This window comes from Vombatus ursinus, unplaced genomic scaffold, assembly GCF_900497805.2.
Source record: "Vombatus ursinus unplaced genomic scaffold, bare-nosed wombat genome assembly UNPS02014786.1, whole genome shotgun sequence".
Taxonomy (NCBI): Eukaryota; Metazoa; Chordata; class Mammalia; order Diprotodontia; family Vombatidae; genus Vombatus; species Vombatus ursinus.
Genome location: NW_020954564.1, coordinates 19114006 through 19134519, shown reverse-complemented (window position 1 = coordinate 19134519; position 20514 = coordinate 19114006). Strand labels below are relative to the sequence as shown.

The 20514-nt window shown below is 34.9% G+C and overlaps 1 protein-coding gene across 1 annotated transcript; it reads right to left on the bottom strand.

Annotated features, from left to right (window-relative positions):
• Positions 1-13813: 13813 nt before the first annotated feature.
• LOC114047202 (olfactory receptor 2D2-like) lies at positions 13814-16260 on the bottom strand. The gene is made up of 2 exons (XM_027868005.1): positions 15324-16260; positions 13814-13827 (listed from the first exon to the last, which is right to left on the bottom strand). The coding sequence occupies exons 1-2, from the start codon at positions 16258-16260 to the stop codon at positions 13814-13816; spliced, it is 951 nt and encodes a 316-aa protein (XP_027723806.1).
• Positions 16261-20514: the final 4254 nt, after the last annotated feature.

The window sequence follows — 20514 nt, the reverse complement described above, 5'->3', positions numbered from 1 at the left end:
ACATCATCAAATTTCAGTTTTCTTAATGGAGGGGGCTGCTCTTGAAGATTTTCTAACATGACATCATACATTTAAATACATGATCTTATGATCCTGTATTGGGTATTTAACTAAGACTAACTATTTTAATGAACATTCATGCTTTTCTTGGGTTCCTCTGTGTAGTAATCTTCATCACATCCCTTAAATTTTGTGACAGTCTGGATGAGGGGAGTAAATCACATATCTTGGCCACAGATAGACTTATTGGTACCCTTGCCCAGTTGATAAGGAATGAATGAATATTTGTTGGTAATAACAGATAATATATTTCTTGTTTCTCCTTCATTTTTATAACAATGACTGGTTTCTATAACCTTATGTATGAACTGTATACATAGATGCAGATATACATATATGTATGCTGGCATAATACTTGTAAAATCACTCAACCTCTTAGTGCCAAAAGTGCTACAAAATTATAGAAGATCAGAAAAGTTTTTGATATGCCATGGCGGATTGAGTTTCCTCAATAAGAATTCCCTGTACCAATGAAACCACAGAATCACAGAACTGGATATATACAGATATATATTTGTGTGTGTGTGTGTGTGTATGTGTGTGTGTGTGTGTATTGTACATTATAAATCTGTCTACACACATATATACACAGCATAGATCTGAAGATACATGATTTCATTGAAATAGGGGATTCCCAGTTAGTAAACTCCACCTACCAAGGCAGATCAAAAATTTCACTGAAACTTATAGTCTTAGAACATTTCTGTGGCTCTAAGATTTTGAGTGATTTGTCAGATGTCACATGGCCAATATACGTTAGATATGGGATTAAAACCCAACTCTTTCTGACTTCAAGGCCAGTTATTTATTCATTTAACAACATTTTCTCTCATCCATATGAATCTATACATCTACATTTCTATAAATGTAATCTATATGTAGATATATCTATATAAAATAAGAACAGGTATTTATATTAATTTCTGTGAATTTATAGTTCCCTGGCTCTATGTACCCTTACATATATAGATGTTAATCACTATACCATGTATCCAAATGTGTATGTGCACATGCATGAGGGGAATTGAATGGAAGAGAAAAGGGGAAGAGAGACAGAGAGATACACAAAGAGAAAATGTAACAGAAACTAATTACAGGATAAGCTGTGAATATACATAAGAAAACATGGGGAAAAACTATTGCTACACAATATAACAGAGAAGAAATAAGAAACATGTGTTTGTTATTCCAAATATTTAGTAATTCTCTTCTTAACTAAAACAAGGGTACCAATAAGTATATTAAGAGCCTAGGTATGAGGCTTGCCCTATCACCTAGATAGTCTCCATAATTTATACTCTCAGGATTACTGTACAGGGTCTCCACAGGAAAAGTATAAGCATTCATTGAAACATGAAACATGAAAAATGAAAAATAATCTTAGCTAAATACCCAATACAGTACCATATGTTTAGATCTAAAAGTGATGTCTGAAATCATCAAGTCCAGTCATCTCCATTTACAGATGAGGAAACTGAGGTCTAAAGATATAAAATGAACTTAGGTTATGGGGGCAAAAAACAACAGAAGCAAGACCAAAACCATATCAACTTAGGATCATGAGAAGATGGCAGTGCGTTAGGGCCCGTAAAAGCTAAGATCCTCCACAAATACCCCAATTACAGCTCTAAAAATCAACCAGAAGAAACAGTTGATGATGAAAACCAAAGAGAATCATTAATAAACCTTATCCAGTTTTGAATGATACAAAAAGACTGCCAGAAATCTGCAGAGTGTAAACACAAGCTAAGATGAGGAAGATGAGATGTGAAACATCCTAATCCCACAGCAGGAGACAGGTCAAGAAGAAAGTCTGAGATAGGATGAACCAAAAGACCCTTCTTTGGCAAGAGACAGGGTCATAGCAATACCCAGAGCTATCATGGGAAGATCCAGGGTACTTATCTCCATTTGGAGACAGGTCTAAACTGACATCCCATGTAGGAGCCCAAAGGCCTCATCCATGGTAAGAGACAAGACAGGACCAGCATCCAGATGGCTCATTTTCAATCAAGTATCCACACAATCAGGAATTGAACCATGGTAAGTGACAAAACCAGACAATTTCTTTAGAAAGCAAGGCCTAAATTTAGCCACCTGACCTAGCATCAAGCAGGGACCATTTACATCATTTAAGAGCACAGAAGCAAATTTTGATTTAAGCGCAAACCTGCAGTTCAGAAAATGAGGCTGGAGATGTAAGTAGAAAAAAAAATCAAATACAACAAATACCTTGGAATGAGAATAGTCCAAAGGGTGAATCAAGAAGGGAAAAAAAGTAATATCACAACAAGTCCTGGTACAACCTTAGAGAAAAGACTGGCCTGGTCAAGAACTAGAAAATCTAGAAGAAATGATACAAAAAGATACAAAAGAAATGATACAAAAAGATACAAAAAGATACAAAAGACACAAAATAGAAGAGCTATGGGGGAAAAAATAGAGAAGAATTAATTCCTTAGTACAGATGGTAGTAAATCTTAACTAAGAATTTAACTTTCTGAAAGTTCAAATAAGTCAAACAGAAAATAATTGCTCTATAAGAAAATAAGAAATATTAAAGTAAAATAAAAAGATTAAATAAATAAAAAAGATACATAAGGTTTATATCATTTTAAGAAAACTGATCTAGAAAACAGGTCAAGGAAAGATCATTTTAGAATCCTTGAAGTAGTTAAAAATGATTACATTCATAAAAAGCTGGATACCATATTTCAAGAAATCATTCACTAAAATTACTCAGCTTTCTTAGAAACAGAGGTAAATTTGAAAACAGAAAGAACCCACCAATTGCTTCTTAAAAGAAACCTCAAAGTGAAAATTCCCAAGAGCAGACTAACTATAATCCAGAGCTTTCTAGTTATAAAAAAAAAATACTGCAAGCAGTCATAAAAAAAGAGAAAGAATTCAATATATAAGAATCCACACTGAAGATTGCATAAGACTGTTGAAATTTAAAACACACAAGATTATTTAAATAGCACAATATAAAAAAAACTGAACAAGCCATAAATTAACTCCCAGATACAAAAGACACTTTTGCATCATATGAAGAGACACTAAGAATTTCTTCTTTTTGTATTTTTTCAGTCTGTGTAATATTAGAAGCAATTGTTCTTTTAATATTTGACAAAATTCACTTGTGAATCCATCTGGTCCAGTATTTTGTTAAATATTAAAAGAACAATTGCTTCTAATATCTAAGTTGTGAAGAGACAAAGCAAAAAAAGAAAACTATATATCAATATCACTAATGAACATTAATACAAAAATTTTAATATGATCATATAGACTGTAGTAACATGAAAAAGATCATAGACTATGGCCACATTGGATTTATGTCAGAAATTGAGATTTGTGTCAATATAAGGAAGACTATAAATATAATAAATTATATTAGTACTTTACATAATAAATATCTCATGTTTATATCAGTAGATGCTGATCCAAGATGTGTTTTTGTAAGACAAGAACAAAAACAAACAAAAAAGTGTTAGAAATCATAGGAATAAATAGACTTCCTTAACATGCTAAGTAGTGTCTATGTAAAACCAAGAGCAGCACTACATGTAACAGAGAAAAATTAGAGGAATTTCCAGAAAGATTAGGGGCAAAGTAAAGATACTTGTTATCATCACTATGATTTTAATGTATGAATTTAGAAATGCTAACTATAAAAAGAGACATGAAATCAAAATTGACAATGTAAGCACAGTCAAAGAAAAAATGAAATTACTGCTTTTTACAGCTGATATGATGACTTACTTAGTAATCATAAAGAGTCCAATAAAAATTAATTGAAATAATCAATTCAGCAAAATTTCAGGATATGAAGTAAATTCACATAAATTGTCATCATTCTTAGATATCACAATAAATCCCAATAAGAAATAGAAGAAGAAATTCCATTCGAATGTATAATATATAAAATACTCAGGAAGCTATCCATCAATCCAGACATGTGAACTATATGAATGTACCTACAAAAAACTGCTTGCCAAAATAAAGTAAGACCTAAATAATTACAGACATACTAATTGCACATGATTATATCCTGCCAATAAAATAAAAATGGCAATACTACCTAAACTAATTTACTAATTCAGTGCCATAGGCATCAAATTATTTATGGATTATTTTAAAGAATGAGAAAAAAAGTCATCTGGAAGAACAAAAAATTCCAAACAAATTAACTTTATCAGATTTCCCACTATACTACAAAGCAGTAATTATCAAACTTATTTAGTACTGATCAAAACATAAAAAGTGGGGAAAATTAGGTACATAACATACAGAAGCAAATTATGATAACCAAATATTTGATAAACTTAAAGATCTAGTTATTAGGATAAATCTGACACATATTTCTGGGAAAATGGAAATCAGTCTGGTAGAAATTAGGTATAAACTAGTTCCTTGCAGCACATGCCAAGATAAACTCCAAAAGGATATATTACACAGATATAAAATGTGACATCACAAGCAAATTAAAGGAGCAAGACAAAAATTCCTTTTTAGATTTATGGAGTGGAAATATTTTTGATTAAAGAAGGGATAGAAAGGATCAGAGAAGTTGAAATGAACAATTTTGATTACAGAAAACTAAAAAGTTCTTGCACAAACAAAACCAATTTCATTAAAATTAAAAGAGAAATAGGTAAATAGGTAAAATCTTTGCAGAGAATTTCTAATAAAATCTCATATCCATAATATACACTTAACTGATTCAAATTTATAAGAAGAACCATTTTCCAATAGAATCATGGTGAAATTATATGAACAGTCAGTTTTCAAAGGACTACCAATAAGTACTTAAAAATGTTCCAAATTAGATAAATAAGTAATTCTGATAATTAGAAAAATTCAAGTTGAAGTAACTCAAGGTTTGATCTCATTCCCATCAGATTGTCAAAGATGTTATAAAAGGAAAAGGAAACTTGTTGGAGAAAAAAATTTAGTATTCTACTGCTCTATTGGTGGAACAGTGAATTTGGTTCAACTATTCTTGATAGCAATTTGAAGCTAGGCCCCTAAAGTTACTAAACTGTCCATACCCTGTGATCCAAATAAACCACTACTCAGCCTTATACCCTCAAAGAGATTAAAGGAAAAAAGGCCATTTATTTGCAAAAAAATGCTTATATTAGCTTTTTTGGGTAGTATCAAAGATTTTGAAACTAGGTGAATGTACATTTATTTGGGAATAACTAAATAAATTATATTTTATTAATATAGTGGAATGAGTTGTGCCATAAGTTATAAGGAGAAAGCTTCAGAGAAACCTAGAAAGATCCACATGAACTGATATAGAGTGAAGAACTGGGAAAATACTTTATGCAATGGCAACAACATTATGAAGAAAAACATCTTTGAAAAACCTCAGAACTCTGATCATTGCAATTATAAACTATGATTCCAGAGCTCTGAAGATGAAGAGTAATGCCCATCTCCTGACATAGGCGTTGTATTCAAAATGCAGATACATGTATTTGGACATGACCAATTCAGGAGTTATTTTTCTTGACAATGCTTATTTGTTACAAGCACTTTTTTTCTTTAAAAAAAATGGTAAGGATGTGAGGGGATAGAAGGATCAGGTAACAAAAAAGAAAGAAAAGAAATGTGACATCTTTTTTTATTATTTTTTAATGCACAGAAAAGAATAAAAAGACCAAGAAGAAGCACACACAAGCAGGATAGCTTTGAAAACTTATTTGCTGACATTATATACTTAAAAAAAAAAGCAAGCTATACAGAATTGAGATCTACATTTTCATATTCAGTACTCTCTGTTCTAATAGAGCTATGCAAATGTTCATTTTATTTGGTTTTGTTAAGCTCAAAATGAAAATTAAAGAACACATCAACTGATTTTAAATGCAATTCACTTTCCAAAAAAACCACAAATCATAGGCTAGTTTTTTATAAAGCAACCATTGAACCACTGATTGCCTCAAAGAGGGCTTCCTTCCTCCATCAGCAGAATAGCTCCAGTCAGAACAACTCCTCTCAGGTTGACAATGACAGAAGTCACTATAGTGAGATATGTTGAAAGACAAGTAATTGGAAATTGAATACTTAAATATAAATTAAATGTTATTTGTTAGGTATGTGGCTTGCTTCCACATTCCATTATGTACTTGTATGTGTGTATGTATGTGTGTATATTATATATAGATATACAGAGACAGAAACAGAGACAGAGACAGAGAGACAGAGAAAGAAAGAAAGGATGTTATTCAATACTAGTAAAATTTATTGATTTATTTATGTCTCTACCTTATTATCCAGAGAAAAAAAGGGGACAAAGACAACTCCATTTTTTTTGGTCTGGATATCATTGCTTTTACTGGGCAAAAGTCAAGTTAGCTTGTGAAAGGGGACTCTTGACAATTAAACAATCACCACTTAAATGAAGAATCTGTATAAGATGATGCTATACTCCTAAATACTTATTTCTTTACTAATATTTTAACAGGAATTTGGTGCAGGAATTTGGTGCACCAGTATTGGAGCCAGAAAGATCTGAGTTCAAATCCAGTCTCAAACACTTACTACCTGTGTGGCACTGGGCAAGTCACTTAACCCTTATTTGCCTCAGTTCCTTATCTATAAAATGGGGACACACTGGAGAAGGAAATGGCAGACTATCTCATTATCTTTGCCAAGAAAAACCCATGGAAAAAAGTCCATGGGGTCACATAGAGTCAAACATGACTGAATGACTGAACAAAAACAAAAACAAAGAGGAAGCAGGCCACTTAATCTCAAGTTTTGTCTACTCCCTGGTTGTATCAACCAGTTGCATACACAAGAAGATTTGAGAAATTTAGGCTCTAAAAGGCTTGACTGATACCACTTGAGTCTCTATATAATAGATTTACCTTGCTATTATTAAATACCTGATGCATGTGAGTCACCAAATAATATGATTGTCTCCCTTAATCCAAGAAAGAACTAGGAAACTGAACCTATACACACACTTGGCTTTTTTGGTACAATAGTATAGATAACAGTCAAAAAAGAAAAAGAGCTACACTAACATTTAAGAAAATGTGAACTGGGAATGAAATGGATATTTCTGCTCATAAGAGAAAAGCTTTCAAGATTTTAGGGAAAAGGAAATAGGAACAGAATCAAGTCACTTACTATGATAACTTCTCTCTTATGATCTTCAGAGGGAATGGTTTATAGTTCTCTTACCATTCTGGTCATAGTGCTTGCCAAATTGGCAAGGCCTTTCCTAAAATATGGCACCCAGAACTGAATATAATATTTCGTACTTAAAAATTTCTATTTTTCATTGCTTTCTCTACTCCTCATCCATTCCTTCCCTTCCCATATACTCACTACAGTTAAGAATCAACCTGTCATGGACCACCTGCATTGTCTGATGCCCAATGTCTGACCTACATCTCTTTACTAGCACTTCCTTTCTAACCCCAGAGGAAGGGTAAACACAACAATTTCCCATAATTTCTTCTGACATTCATTTTCTTTTTTTTTAACTAATATCTATGTCCTTTTTTACATTATTAAATTTTATTTTTAATTTATGAAATACAACAAACATTTCCACAACATAGTACAATAAAAAAGATGATTGCTCATTAAACTCTTAGTCTAACACTCTAACCATTGCACTACCTGACTGCCTAGTACATGTTTAAGAATTCAAAACAGCATAGAAAGAAAATTCCACTCATTGGAAGATATTCATTGGAATTCACTTTTCCAATTGATGTGATCTATTGTTACTTTGGATTATCTATGGGAAAAGGGTGAAGTTGATTAATAATATGGATAGTACTGTATGTGTCAGAGCTATGTACAACTGGCTTAAGAGAAATCATTTTATAAAGATTTTAGTGCATTGATTGTTAAAATAAATGCTACTAATTGTAATTGAACCCTTTTTATTTTTTAAAAAAGTCCCGTAAGATGTCTTCTAGCTAAGATTCTATTAATAGAAGATATTATTTGTATTTTAGAGAGACAAACTATATGAATGTTCTAAAAGTTCAGACTAACTCAATCTAATTTTACTCCTACTTCATACAATTTAAGATTTGAGTGTCAAGTACTAGTCACAGTACAAAATGTGACATTTCATTGGAAGTAAATATGACAGGGCAAGGATGGGAAATCTTTAAGGAGAGTGACTGAGTCTTAGAATTCATGCCTTCTGGCTTTGGCTTTGACTTTGTCTTTCCCCCTCCATGCCTCCATCCTCAATATACCCTTCCTCATTTCCTCCTACTAATCTGAACATTGCATGATCATGTGAAAGGATGAGAAAGTAGATCAATAAGTTGGAGATTTATCCAACTTCTCCTGTCTCTCTACTATAATGTGAGGATTCACAGAACAGAGAAAACCTATAGAACCCCAGAGCTTATTTAATCAAATCTATGCCTGTGTAGAAATCCCTTCTACAAATTCTCCAATGATTTCTTAAATACATCCAGTGGTATGAAATATACCACTTTCTGAGGCATCTCTTTGCACCTTCAGGCAGTTCTAATTGTTAGAAAACTTTTTCCTTATGTTGAATAAAAATCTGCCTGTCAGCAACTTTTATCCATGACTCCTAATTTCAATGAATGGAATCAAGTAAATTGGAGTATTCCATATGACAATCCTTCAAATACTTGACAACAATTAACATTTCCTCTACAACTCCCACAAGTCTTCTCCATTCTAAACATTCCTGGTTCCTTCAAGTTGTATTCATGTGGCATGGCACCAAGTCCCCTGCTAATCTTGGTCACCAAAATCTAGATATGTTCCAGGTAAAAAATGTCCCCAAAATGTGGTCTTTTGATGTGTGCACAGTAACCTTGATGTGCTATGACTAAGGAATCATATGAAGCAATATAACCACTCTTGCTGTGCGCACTATGCTTCTGAGATTGCATTAAGCTTTCTTGGCTGTCATATCACATTTTTAAGGAAACCAAGCTTTGAATCTACTGAAATCTCTAGGGTTTTTTTATATGAACATCTGTCTATCGATATCAACTTTAGTCCCCATTTGTTTAAAACAAGATGTAGTACTTTGCATCTGTGCTCAATAAATTTCAATTTTTTAAATTTGTCCCTTTGTTTTAGCTTGGTCAAATATTTTCATATCCCTTTTGTGTTATGCAACATGTTAATTATCTCTTTGCATTTCTCTAAGATTTTTATAATCATGTCATCTATGTCTTTATTCAAGTCATTGATTAAAATGTTAAGCCATTACAGGACCAAAGAGAACTCTGTGGAGACACCCTAACAGGAGCCAACCCTTACTCAATTTCCATATTGACAACAATACTTTAATCATTCCTTTTTGCTTACAATCCTTCAACTAAAACTAAATTCATCTAACTGCTCCATCATCCAGACCATATCTCTCCATTTTGTTAACAAGTTTATCTTAAGATGTGTTGCCAAAATCTTGGCTCAAAGCTGGAATGCTAATGGCATTCCCCAAAGAGAAATCAAGTTATTTTCTCATTATTTGTTCCTGAAAAATTCCATTAGTTCTTCATGATCACTGCTTCACTTTCTAAGTGCTCACGTGCCGTCTCTTTTATAATATCTGTAAACACTTGCTATTAGTAGAGCTCAAATTCATTCCTATAGGAAGAAAGTTGCTTCACGATGGGAACCCAACATAGCAGCCAATTCTCTACAACTTGACTTCTATTACTTCTTTGCTTTGGGGGGAGGGTGGGCAATAACAGTCAAGAAATGCTCTCAAAGGGAATTTTCAGAGTTCATCATGACAGGTCTGGGTTTCTTGATTGAGACATGCTTGAAGGTTCTGAGTTAAATCTGAAGCCTTACTGCTAGAGAGACACAAAGGAGCCAATGGAGAACTCCATATTTCTGTTCTAATTTTGAGACATACTACCCTCATTCTCTATCATTCATCCTCAATACTCATACTCCAACCACTATCCTACAATCTATCCAGCCTCCCTTGAAATTGTCCTCCTTAGTTCTTCTGCATTTTCGTATGTCATATCCTGCTTTAATTCAAGTGCCCTATTGTACCCAGGGAAGCCCCAAAGGAAGGGCAAGTCTAGGATAGTTTTGACAAGCAGAAGAGAAGGGAAGGAGTGGACATGTTTGGGGGCTCATTTATGATCTTAGGGAACTAAATATTGGGGCCTTAGCAAAGACTGTATCAACCTGTTATGCTGCCACTCAATGCCAAAAGTGTACACTTACAATAGTCCATGATCCTCCAGAGCTGAATGAACCAAAGATTAAATACCTCACATTTTCAAGCCCTTGGTCTGAAACTTCATCTTAGGTATTACATTGTCAATGGTACTTCTACAGCTCATTCTCATGCCTTTGAGAGATAGGTGTACTTTTTCTGAGTGAAATTTGGGGACCAGCTCCCTCACCACATAGAGTTTATCTCTCACTTGGCTCATAACTAGGAATTTTCAGGTAGATGGTCATTTTCATCACCAAGAGAAAATATGTAAAGGATCTTCTCATACCCAAACCCTTGCCAAGTATAAATGAATGTAAATACCGTTAAAATAGTGCCTGCATCAAAGGAATTTTATTTTGATGCAAGCCATAACCCACAATTCATTACATCTTAGTTTCTATCATGGCAGTTATCTATCATGGAGATTATCATGGTGAAAATGGACACAGATCCCATAATGAAACCATCTAGGTGAATCCACTGCCTAGTGGAAAACACTGGTATATGAGGTTTATTGGACAGGGCATCTTGAAACAAAAGGAAAAGCCAGAAAGATGCTAAAGCTATAGCTTTACAAGACCAAACTCACCTTATTTCAATAACATCTTCCCCCTTTCCCCTCCTGTTTCTCACCTGAAAGACAGAAAAGATCAGGAAAGCATTTCATAGTTAGTCAAGAAACTCTTGTAAGAGAAAGCAGAGAAAATGATTGAGGAGTGGCCACTGTGCACGTCAGGCAGGATAAAAAGTACCTGGACCTTGGTGACAAGGCAGAAATCTTGATTCAAATTCTTGTGAGAGAATTAGGAAAGGAGAAAGAAGAGAAGGTGGGAGAAAAGGAGAAGAGTGGAAAACTGGCTGAAATCAAGACTTTTGTATTTGCAAGTTTCCTTAACGGATCTTAGGAATTGCCTTTCAAATAAGGACTAATTCTTTGATTATAGTTCCAATTTAATGGGTGATAATGAAAAATGGTATCTAGAGTATTTATAATGTATAATGCTCTAGAGTATTTCTTGCTCATTAGTATAGTGAGGGAGTATGTTTCATTTCAGAGTGATTCTCAAGTGGTAGCAAGAAGGAAATTTTAGTGGAGGTAATTCAAAGCTACATCTCCAGCCTCAAACTCTGAATATTTTTTCTTCTCCTCTCCCAGATTGTTGCTGTTGTTAAGTCATTTCAGTTGTGTCTAACTCTCCAAGACCCCCATTTTGGAGTCTTCTTGGCAAAGATATTGGAGTGGTTTGCCATTTCCTTCTTGGGCTCATTTTCCAGATGAGGAAAGGAGCCAAACAGGTTTAAGTGACTTGCCTAGGATCATACAGCTAGCAAGTGTCTAAGGCCAGATTTGAACTTAGGTCCTCTGATTCCAGGGCCTACACTCTATTCATTTTTTATCTCCTGTATTGTACATTCAAATAAGAAGATGCATGAATGAGTGACCAACTTATTGGGTATAAAATCTACTAGGTGCATTATAACAAGAAATCTCCTTGTTGGTTTCTAAGAACAATATTTAAGTTCTAGGTCTTTGATGTTTTTGTTTTTGCTGAGAAAATTAAGTCAATTGAAATAACACATATTGATTCAATTTTATGATCTCAGTGCTTTTATGATATTTTGGATATATATTTTTCAGAAATGAATTATTATTTGATGAATAAGTTGGTCTTAAGGATTTTCTACAATCAGTAGAATACCTTTTCCCCCAACCCAAAGCTCAAATTGTATAATGTTGTTCCTAACTGAATAGAACTATGAATAAAAAGAAAACTGGACACCTACAGAAGGCTAAATATAAATATCCTGGTTCCTCTCTTTCTTTTTTAAGAATTATCTCTTCCTCCTATCGAACAATAATCTAAAATCCCCTTCAAACCCAACACATATAGTCCATCAAAACAAATTGCCATTTTAAAAAATGTGATCAAAAGTGGCTTAGCAGTACCACATCTCCAAAATGTGTTACAAAGTAGTAATCATCAAAACAATTTGATGCTAGCTAAGAAGTAGAAGAGTGGATCAGTGGAATAGATTAGGGACATAATACATAGTGGTAAATAACCATAGTAATCTAGTGTTTTACATATCCAAAGATCCAATATTTGGGGACAAGCAATCACTCTTTGACAAAAATTATTGGGAAAACTGGAAAATAGTGTGGCAGAAACTGGGCATAGACCACCATCCCATATCATGTACCAAGATAAGGTTAAAATGAGTACACGATTTAGACATAAAGGGTGGTATCATAAGCAAATTAGGAGAGCATGGAATATTTTACCTGTCAGATTTTTGGACAAGGGAAGAATTTATTGCCAAATAATAGATAGAAGGCATTACAGAATGTAAAATTTTGATTATATCGTATTAAAACGGTTTTTCACAAAGTCAATGCAACCAAGATTAGAAGGAAGGCAGGAAACTAGGGGAAAAGTTTACAGCAAGTTTCTCTGATAAAGGCCTAATTTCTCAAACATATAGAGAACTGAGTCAAATTTATAAGAATACAAGTCATTCTGCAATTGTTAAATCGTCAAAGGATATGAACAGGCAGTTTTCAAACAAAAAAATCAAAGGTATCTATAGTCATATGAAAAATGCTCTGAATCACTATTGATTAGAGAAATGTACATTAGAACAACTGTGAGGTACCACTTCACACCTTCAGATTGACTAATATGACAGAAAATGGAAAATGACAAATGTTGGAGGGGATGTGGAAAAATAGGGACATGTATTATTTGGTAGATTTGTGAACTGATCCATTCTGGAGAGTAATTTGGAACCTATGCCCAAAGGGCTATAAAACCATGTGTGTACCCTTTGACCCAGCAATGTCACTACTAGTTGTATACCCCAAAGAGATCAAAGAAAAAGGAAAAAGATCTACATGTACAAAAATATTTATAGCAGCTCTTTTTGTGGTGGCAAAGAATTGGAAACTAGAATAACTGAATGAGTTGTGGTATATAATTGTAATGGAATGTTATTGTGCTATAAGAAATGACAAGCAAGCAGATTTCAGAAAAACCTGGGAAAACTTACATGAACTGATGCAAAGTGAAATGAATACAACTAGGAGAACAATGTACACAGTAATAGCAATATTGTACAATGATTAACTGTGAATGACTTACCTCTTCTCAGTAATACAATGATCTAAGACAATTCCAAAGGACTTATGATGAAAAATGCTATCCACTGCGGAGAAAGAACTGATGGAGTCTGAATGCAGAGTATACCATAATTTTTTTTTTTGCTTTTTTATTAGTCTTGGGGTTTTGGGGCGGGGCAGGTCTGTGTTTTCTTTTGCAACATGGCTAATACAGAATTTTTTTTTCATGACTGCACATGTATAATCTATATCAAGTTGCTTGCCTTCTCAAGGAGGGGAGAGAGGAGAAAGGAAGAGAAAGAATTTGAATCTCAAAATTTTAAAAAAAATGTTAAAAAATTTTACACACAATTGAGAAAAATGAAATATTGCAAGAAAAAAAGTTAATTGATGTAAATTGATTACATGTGATTGGAGAGTCAGTACTCAGCATCTAATAGTGTGGGATTAAGAGAAACACAATGAAACAGGGACTCCCATTGATGGCATTATCTCTCTCTATTTCAATATGCTAGTGCATATTTCTTTTCTTTTGAGGTTCTGAGATTAGAGAAGATTTCACAGACTATGAAATGGTTACTCAAGATAGGATAATTTACTCATAAAAGAGAAAGCAGGTGCATGAAGAGGTAGGGGGAACAAAGTCATGGTAGCTGCCTTAAATATTTAAAAGATGTTCTTTTGGAATATAGATTAAACTTATTCTACTTGACCCAAGCAGATTGATGAAGTGATGAGTGGAATTTGTAGGGAAACAGACTTTGGCTCAACAGAAGAAAAATATATTTCTCAAAATCAGAGCTGTGCAGAACTAGAACAGGTTGCCTTAGTAGATTTCTTATTAAAGATGATCTTTAAACAGTGGTTGACATCTTGTCAGTGATGTTTTACATGGGATTCCTTTGCAGGTACATGTAGAATCAACCAAAGTTGGAAATCTCACTCAACATTGCAATTCTGTGATTTGAACTAACCTTTACATAGCATGTTTTCAAATCCTTTTTATCGCTGTAGCTACATTCCTCTGGACACACTCTGGCTGAAAAATGTCCTCCTTAAAATGTTTCATCCACTTATAGAATATCCCTCCAGATAGTGGCAGTTTAGTCTTAAACATTTAAAATGTCATATTTGTATTAATAGCTGTCTAAGATCAGATTAGTTTTATGTTGTGTGTGTAGTGCCCCCATTCAAATTCCTAAATGCCTGTCTCTTCTTGTTCCCATCAATGTTTACACCACATGTCACTCTATCCCCCAAAATATGTTGTGGAATTTCCAGTTGCTGTTACAGGGTTTTAGATCGATGGCTAAAGGAGTCTTCAGAGGCCAGTTAGTCCAATTCATTTTACTAATGAAATCGAGGCTTAAGGAGGCTAAGTAATTTGTCCAAAGTATTGCAGGTAGAAAACATACGAGGCAGGACTTGAACTTATGTTATACAATTCAAAAAGTGGTGCTCCTTCCACATTGTTGTGTTGGTAACTCCAAATTAATTAACTTTTTTAATTCTCCACATTAAAATCATTACCCAAATCTTCATCACCTTATACCTCTCCCTATTGAGACATATTACAAGTATAAAGCATATATACATTCTATCCATAATAATTGACATAGGTATACACACACCTATTTAGAGCAATATAAATATACATTTCCTCCATTCCCCCATTCCTAAGAGAAAAGACATCCCCCCACCCCCAAGAAACCATATAATAACCTTTGAAGATGAAGTACATTACTAAAATCAACTATATTGAGAGGATCAAAGTTTGCAAGGTTATCTTTTTTTTTCTTTTTTAGGCAATTGGGGTTAAGTGACTTGCCCAGGATCACACAACTAATAAGTGTCAAGTGTTTGGTCTGAGGCCGGATTTGAACTCAGGTCCTCCTGACTTCAGGGCTGGTGCTTTATCCACTGCGCCACCTAGCTGCCCCCAAGGTTGTCTTTTGATGATGGTGTTTCTGAATGCCCTCTTTACTTCCTTGTTCCTCAGGCTGTAGATGAGGGGGTTAAACATGGGAGCTATCACAGCATAGAAAATAGACACCAGCTTCCCTTGCTCCTTAGAAGACTTAGGTGTCATATAGGTCATGATTGCTGATACATAAAAAATGGTTACCACAATAAGATGAGAGCCACAAGTGGAGAATGCCTTGAGTCTCCCTGAGGTTGACTTCATCCTGACCACAGTTACTATGATAGAGCCATAGGAGACCAGGATCAGGGATACTGGTGCAAGAAGAATCACCACACCCATTAAAAAAATGACTGTCTCTGCTCTGTGGGTGTCTGCAGATCCCAGAGGCAGGAGGGCTGGGGCCTCACAGAAGAAATGAGCAATCTTATTGTCTCCTCGGTAGGGGACTTGTAGTGTGAATGTCGTGTCCACTATTGACACTAGTACACCACTTATCCAGCACCCCAAAGCCAACTTGATACATACCTTTCTTGTCATGATGAGAGGGTAGTGCATGGGGTCACAGATTGCCAAGTACCGGTCATAGGACATCACAGATAACAGTGCACACCCTGCACATCCAAAAATGAGGAATAGGAAAAGCTGAGCTGCACAGCCCACGAAGGAAATGAACTTTCTCCTGGTCAGCATATGGACTAGGGCTTGGGGAACAATGCTAGTAGAGAAGCAGAGGTCAGCCGCAGACAAATTGCACAGGAAAAAGTACATGGGCATTTGGAGTTTTGAGTCAGCCAGAACCAGGATGATGAGAAGCAAGTTTCCAAGTGCAGTAACCAAGTAGATGACCAGGAACAACATGAAGAGTAGAAGCTGAGTCTGAGGGTCATCAGAAAGTCCCAGGAATAAGAATTCTGTCACCCAGGTCTGGTTGGTCTGACTCATGATTATTTTTGTGCTTTTTCAAAAATAAGCCAACAGGTATTTGATGTGAGGAGGTAGCCTATAAACTATTTATTAGAGAATCTAATGTTGGAAAGGATATTAGAGGTTATCTAGTCCAACCCCCCACTACTCTAACACATAAAAGCTCTCCTAATACTTGAAGACATCTTGCATATCCTCCCTAAATCTTTTCTTTTCCAGGCTAAACACTTCCTATTCATTCAGCCTTCTTCATAATTAATATATGTTTTCCAAATTCTTCACCATTATGCTCACCCTCCTCTAGACATGTTCCATATTCTTAATGTTCCTTTCAAATATTAATTTTTGAGATTTCAGGATTCAGTAAGGTCAATAACTGAGTACAATATTCCATATGTAGCCTGACTACCACACTTTTCAATGTATCTTTTAGTTTCTTTGGTTACCAATTATATTGTACCTGCTATAATGGAGCCTAAGATTTTATTTTGTTTTGGGGTAGCCACATGACATTTATCTCATATTGAGCTCAGAGTCAAGCAAAACCTTTACTTCTTTTTCATATGAACAGCTGTTAGATAAGGTCTTTCCCTTTCTATAATTATGCAGGTGATTTTCCCCACCAAAATTCAGGAGGACTTCAAATTTAATCTTCTTAATTATAATATCATTTCATCCTGTTGATGCTTCCCTATAAGCTATGAAATGCATATAGGGAAACATTGCTCATATTCTTGTTTCTTGCTTACTGAAAGACAAGCTTGGGCTTGAAGGATTAGATGGGAAGGGATAGCACTAACCAACCATATTTCCTTGCACAAGATTTAGGAATCTGAGCATTTCTCTGGAAGAGTTAAAATGTCTAGGTCATCTGGTGATATTGGTTAGATGCTTTCAGGGATGAGTGAACATAAGAGTAGTGATATCTAAGAAGAAGAATCACCTCACATGGGACTTAATCCCAAGTTTGGACCTTCACAATACCAAGAAAGACTCTCATATCTATTAGTTTCTATGAACCAAAATAGTAGCATTAAAAGGATGTCAAACTTTGTGAAAGACTTTCCAATGTGAGTACCAGAGGCACCTCCTGTATAAGCTTCCTACAAAGTGAAGGAGATTTCTATTTTAGCAACTCCACAGTAGCGCATAGTAAAGTGATTTCGGAAAGGTAATTACAGTGAATATTATTCCTCCATGTAAGACTGTTCCTTATTAAAATTGTTAGCTTATTTTCTATTTCAATATAGGAATCTAATATTTGTCATCTTTGCTGTGCAAACTGTACAATTTCTTTCAGTACTAAACTGCCTCCAATCCATTTTTACCCATAACCTATAGACTTCCTCAGCTAGAAAGAGGTTTTGCTTCCATTACACACCAATGAATTGTAAGAAATGTCACCATCTGAACTGTGGCTCTCCATGGTGTTGCTCCTGATCATCATCACAGCTTAACATCTGAAGGTTCATTATGAAGTATAAAGAATTCACTTCACCCACCACACAGACTAACTCTTAAGATCTAAAATTTGGCCCTTCTGAAGTTAAGAGATAAAGTTTGGGGTTTCTGATCTTTATTCTCCTCTATATTCAGTCATTCTTTCATATTGCATTGCTTGTATTTTTTGCTGTCTTTTTGTTTTGTTTTTATTTTACCATCCTCCAGTACTGCCTATGTCCAGATTCTCTTATCCCTGAGGTCAGAATTGCCCAGTAATGACCCTATGGACATTTAAATTGTTGAAGGTCCCACAGAAACATTTAGGATCTTGCTATAAAACAGTGATGTGTCATAGGAACAATATCTCACTTAAAAGATATTGAAAACGCATTCAGAACTCAATTGCTCTTAGAGGACTAAGGCTGAACCAGTGGCCTGATCACCTAAATACAAAAGTCATTGCACAAGATGTCAGGGGCTCCTACCTCAGACTTGCTACATCCTTCTAACCAGTATGCCACAACAACATATGTGGAAGCAGTGAAATTTCACCCAGTCAGATCAATGCTACATCTTCCCTCATTCAAATCAAAGTCAATTGCAAGTCATGTCATCACCTCCCTGATGTCATGGTCCTCTTCGCGAACAAAGGACAAACACAACAACCATCCTTACTAAACATCTTTTCTCTGCTATTGATAAGTAAACTTCCTTTTCTTAATTAATATGGTCTATGAGTGTTTCACTTTATTGCAATCCCTAACCTGAACCACTAGACTGGCCTGAGTCATCTGGCCCAGAACTTATCCTGTGTTATGTTATTTAGTGGAAAGAACAGGGGATTTGGAGTAAGAGGATACGAGTTCTAATTATCCTTTGCTACTTCGGTGACCTTGGGCAAATCACTTAATGTCTCTGGACCTCAGTTTCCTCATCCTTAAAAGGATGGTAATATACTTGAAACTTAAAGTTATCTTTAGATCTAAACCTATGATGTGATGATCCTATTTGGGGAATTTGACAGAAAATGGTCTTTGATTAATCATGTCAGTGAATTTAGATTTATCATTTCTTACAGAAAGCAGTTGAAGTTAATTTGGTATCAATGGTATGATGAAATCATATTGGCTCTCAGTTATCATCACAACCTTTCTAACTGCTCACAAACCATCCCTTTAACCATGTGTTTGGATTTATATCAGGAATTAAAGTTAAGTTCACTCACTTAAAATTTATAAACTTTGCTATACCCGTTTTTGAAAATAAGGACATTTGCCTTTTTACAGTCATTCAGCACCTCTCCTATCAAGCTATCTCATTGATTTGAGTCAAATAGAATTGCCAGAAATGGGAATAAACTAACAGAACTCAATTCTAAATACACCTTTGAAAACATTAACCCCTCCACACACACCCTCCACTACTTCTTACTTTGGCATATAGTTTACTGTCCAACCTATATTGCTTATGTTAAAACAAATTTAACAATTGGCTGTTGGACATTAACATGGAGGAAAAATATTTCCCCCAAATCAATACACTCACTAAGGAAAAACAATTTAATTTATCAGATCAAAGGAAAGAGATGCCTAATGGAGCTATGTTGTTAAAACTGTTAGACAATCCTTTACATAATGTGCATATAAGGACACATCAATCTTTAGTTATGGAATCTCTTTTTCTGATAATTGTTCATTTTCTTACATTTTACCTGCTTCTTTTCCTTAATTCCCTACTAGAGTTTAAACCATAAGAGACAATAACCATTTAGTTTCACATTGTCTAGTATAGAACCATCTACCTAGCAAGATAATCTGAATTCCCTTATAAGTCAGAGATTCTATAATTCATGACAGATTCCAAACAATCCATTGGTGCTTATCTAGATGATGTTCTCACTTTTTTGTCATGGATATATCCATGTTAATCAAGCATATGATGTGTTAAATTGGTTTTGGGGATTATATTCAAAGTACAAACTACACTAAGACTATACCAATAGAATATAAGCCTTTTGAGTATAGGTAATGTTTCCACTCTGTCTTTGTAACCCCAGTGTCTAGGGATAATATATAACTACACTTAATATGTAATTGTTGAATATTCCAAAGATAAATTAGTGTTTAGAATACTTGTTCAAGGTGAGGACCACTTTCAGATGGATTTACTCTACCTTAAAGATGTTCTAGATGAGGGCTTATTGCTAATGATCAAGACTTTTGTGGACTTCCTGGGGAAATTTTATTTCTACTTAGTTTATTTCTGGCTACTTAATATCTCATCTGCCCCTTAAACAAGGAAATCAGTCTGTGATTGGAAAGCCAAACAGGAGACAGACTTGCTAGCTCTAAAAAGTGTATTTGTGTTAGCCTCATTTTTAGTGGACTTGGGTGTTAGCTGTCTTTCTACATTTCAGGTTATCTATGCCTTCATCAAAATCATTGATTAAAATATTTAATGCAGGTCTGCACAACATGTGGCTGTGGGCCACTTGCAGCCTGCCAAAGGATTTCAGGCAACCCCAGAGAAAATGTAGGGTTGCCACTGTGCTCTCTCTCCTGTTCGTCACATCCAACCATGTGGCAACCACACCATGATCAGTCTGTCTCTGGTCTAATGTATCTGCTGCCTGAAGAAGTTTAGCCTATTTTAATTTTGGCCCCTACCTACTGCCAGGTTGTGCAGGTCTGGTTTAATGGTATAGGAAAAAGGTGAGAGATTTCTGAAGGTATTCCAGAAGACATTCTCTCTCTGTCTATCTCTCTCTCTCTCTCTCTCTCTCTCTCTCTCTCTCTCTCTCTCTCTCTCTCTCTCTCTCTCTCTCTCTCA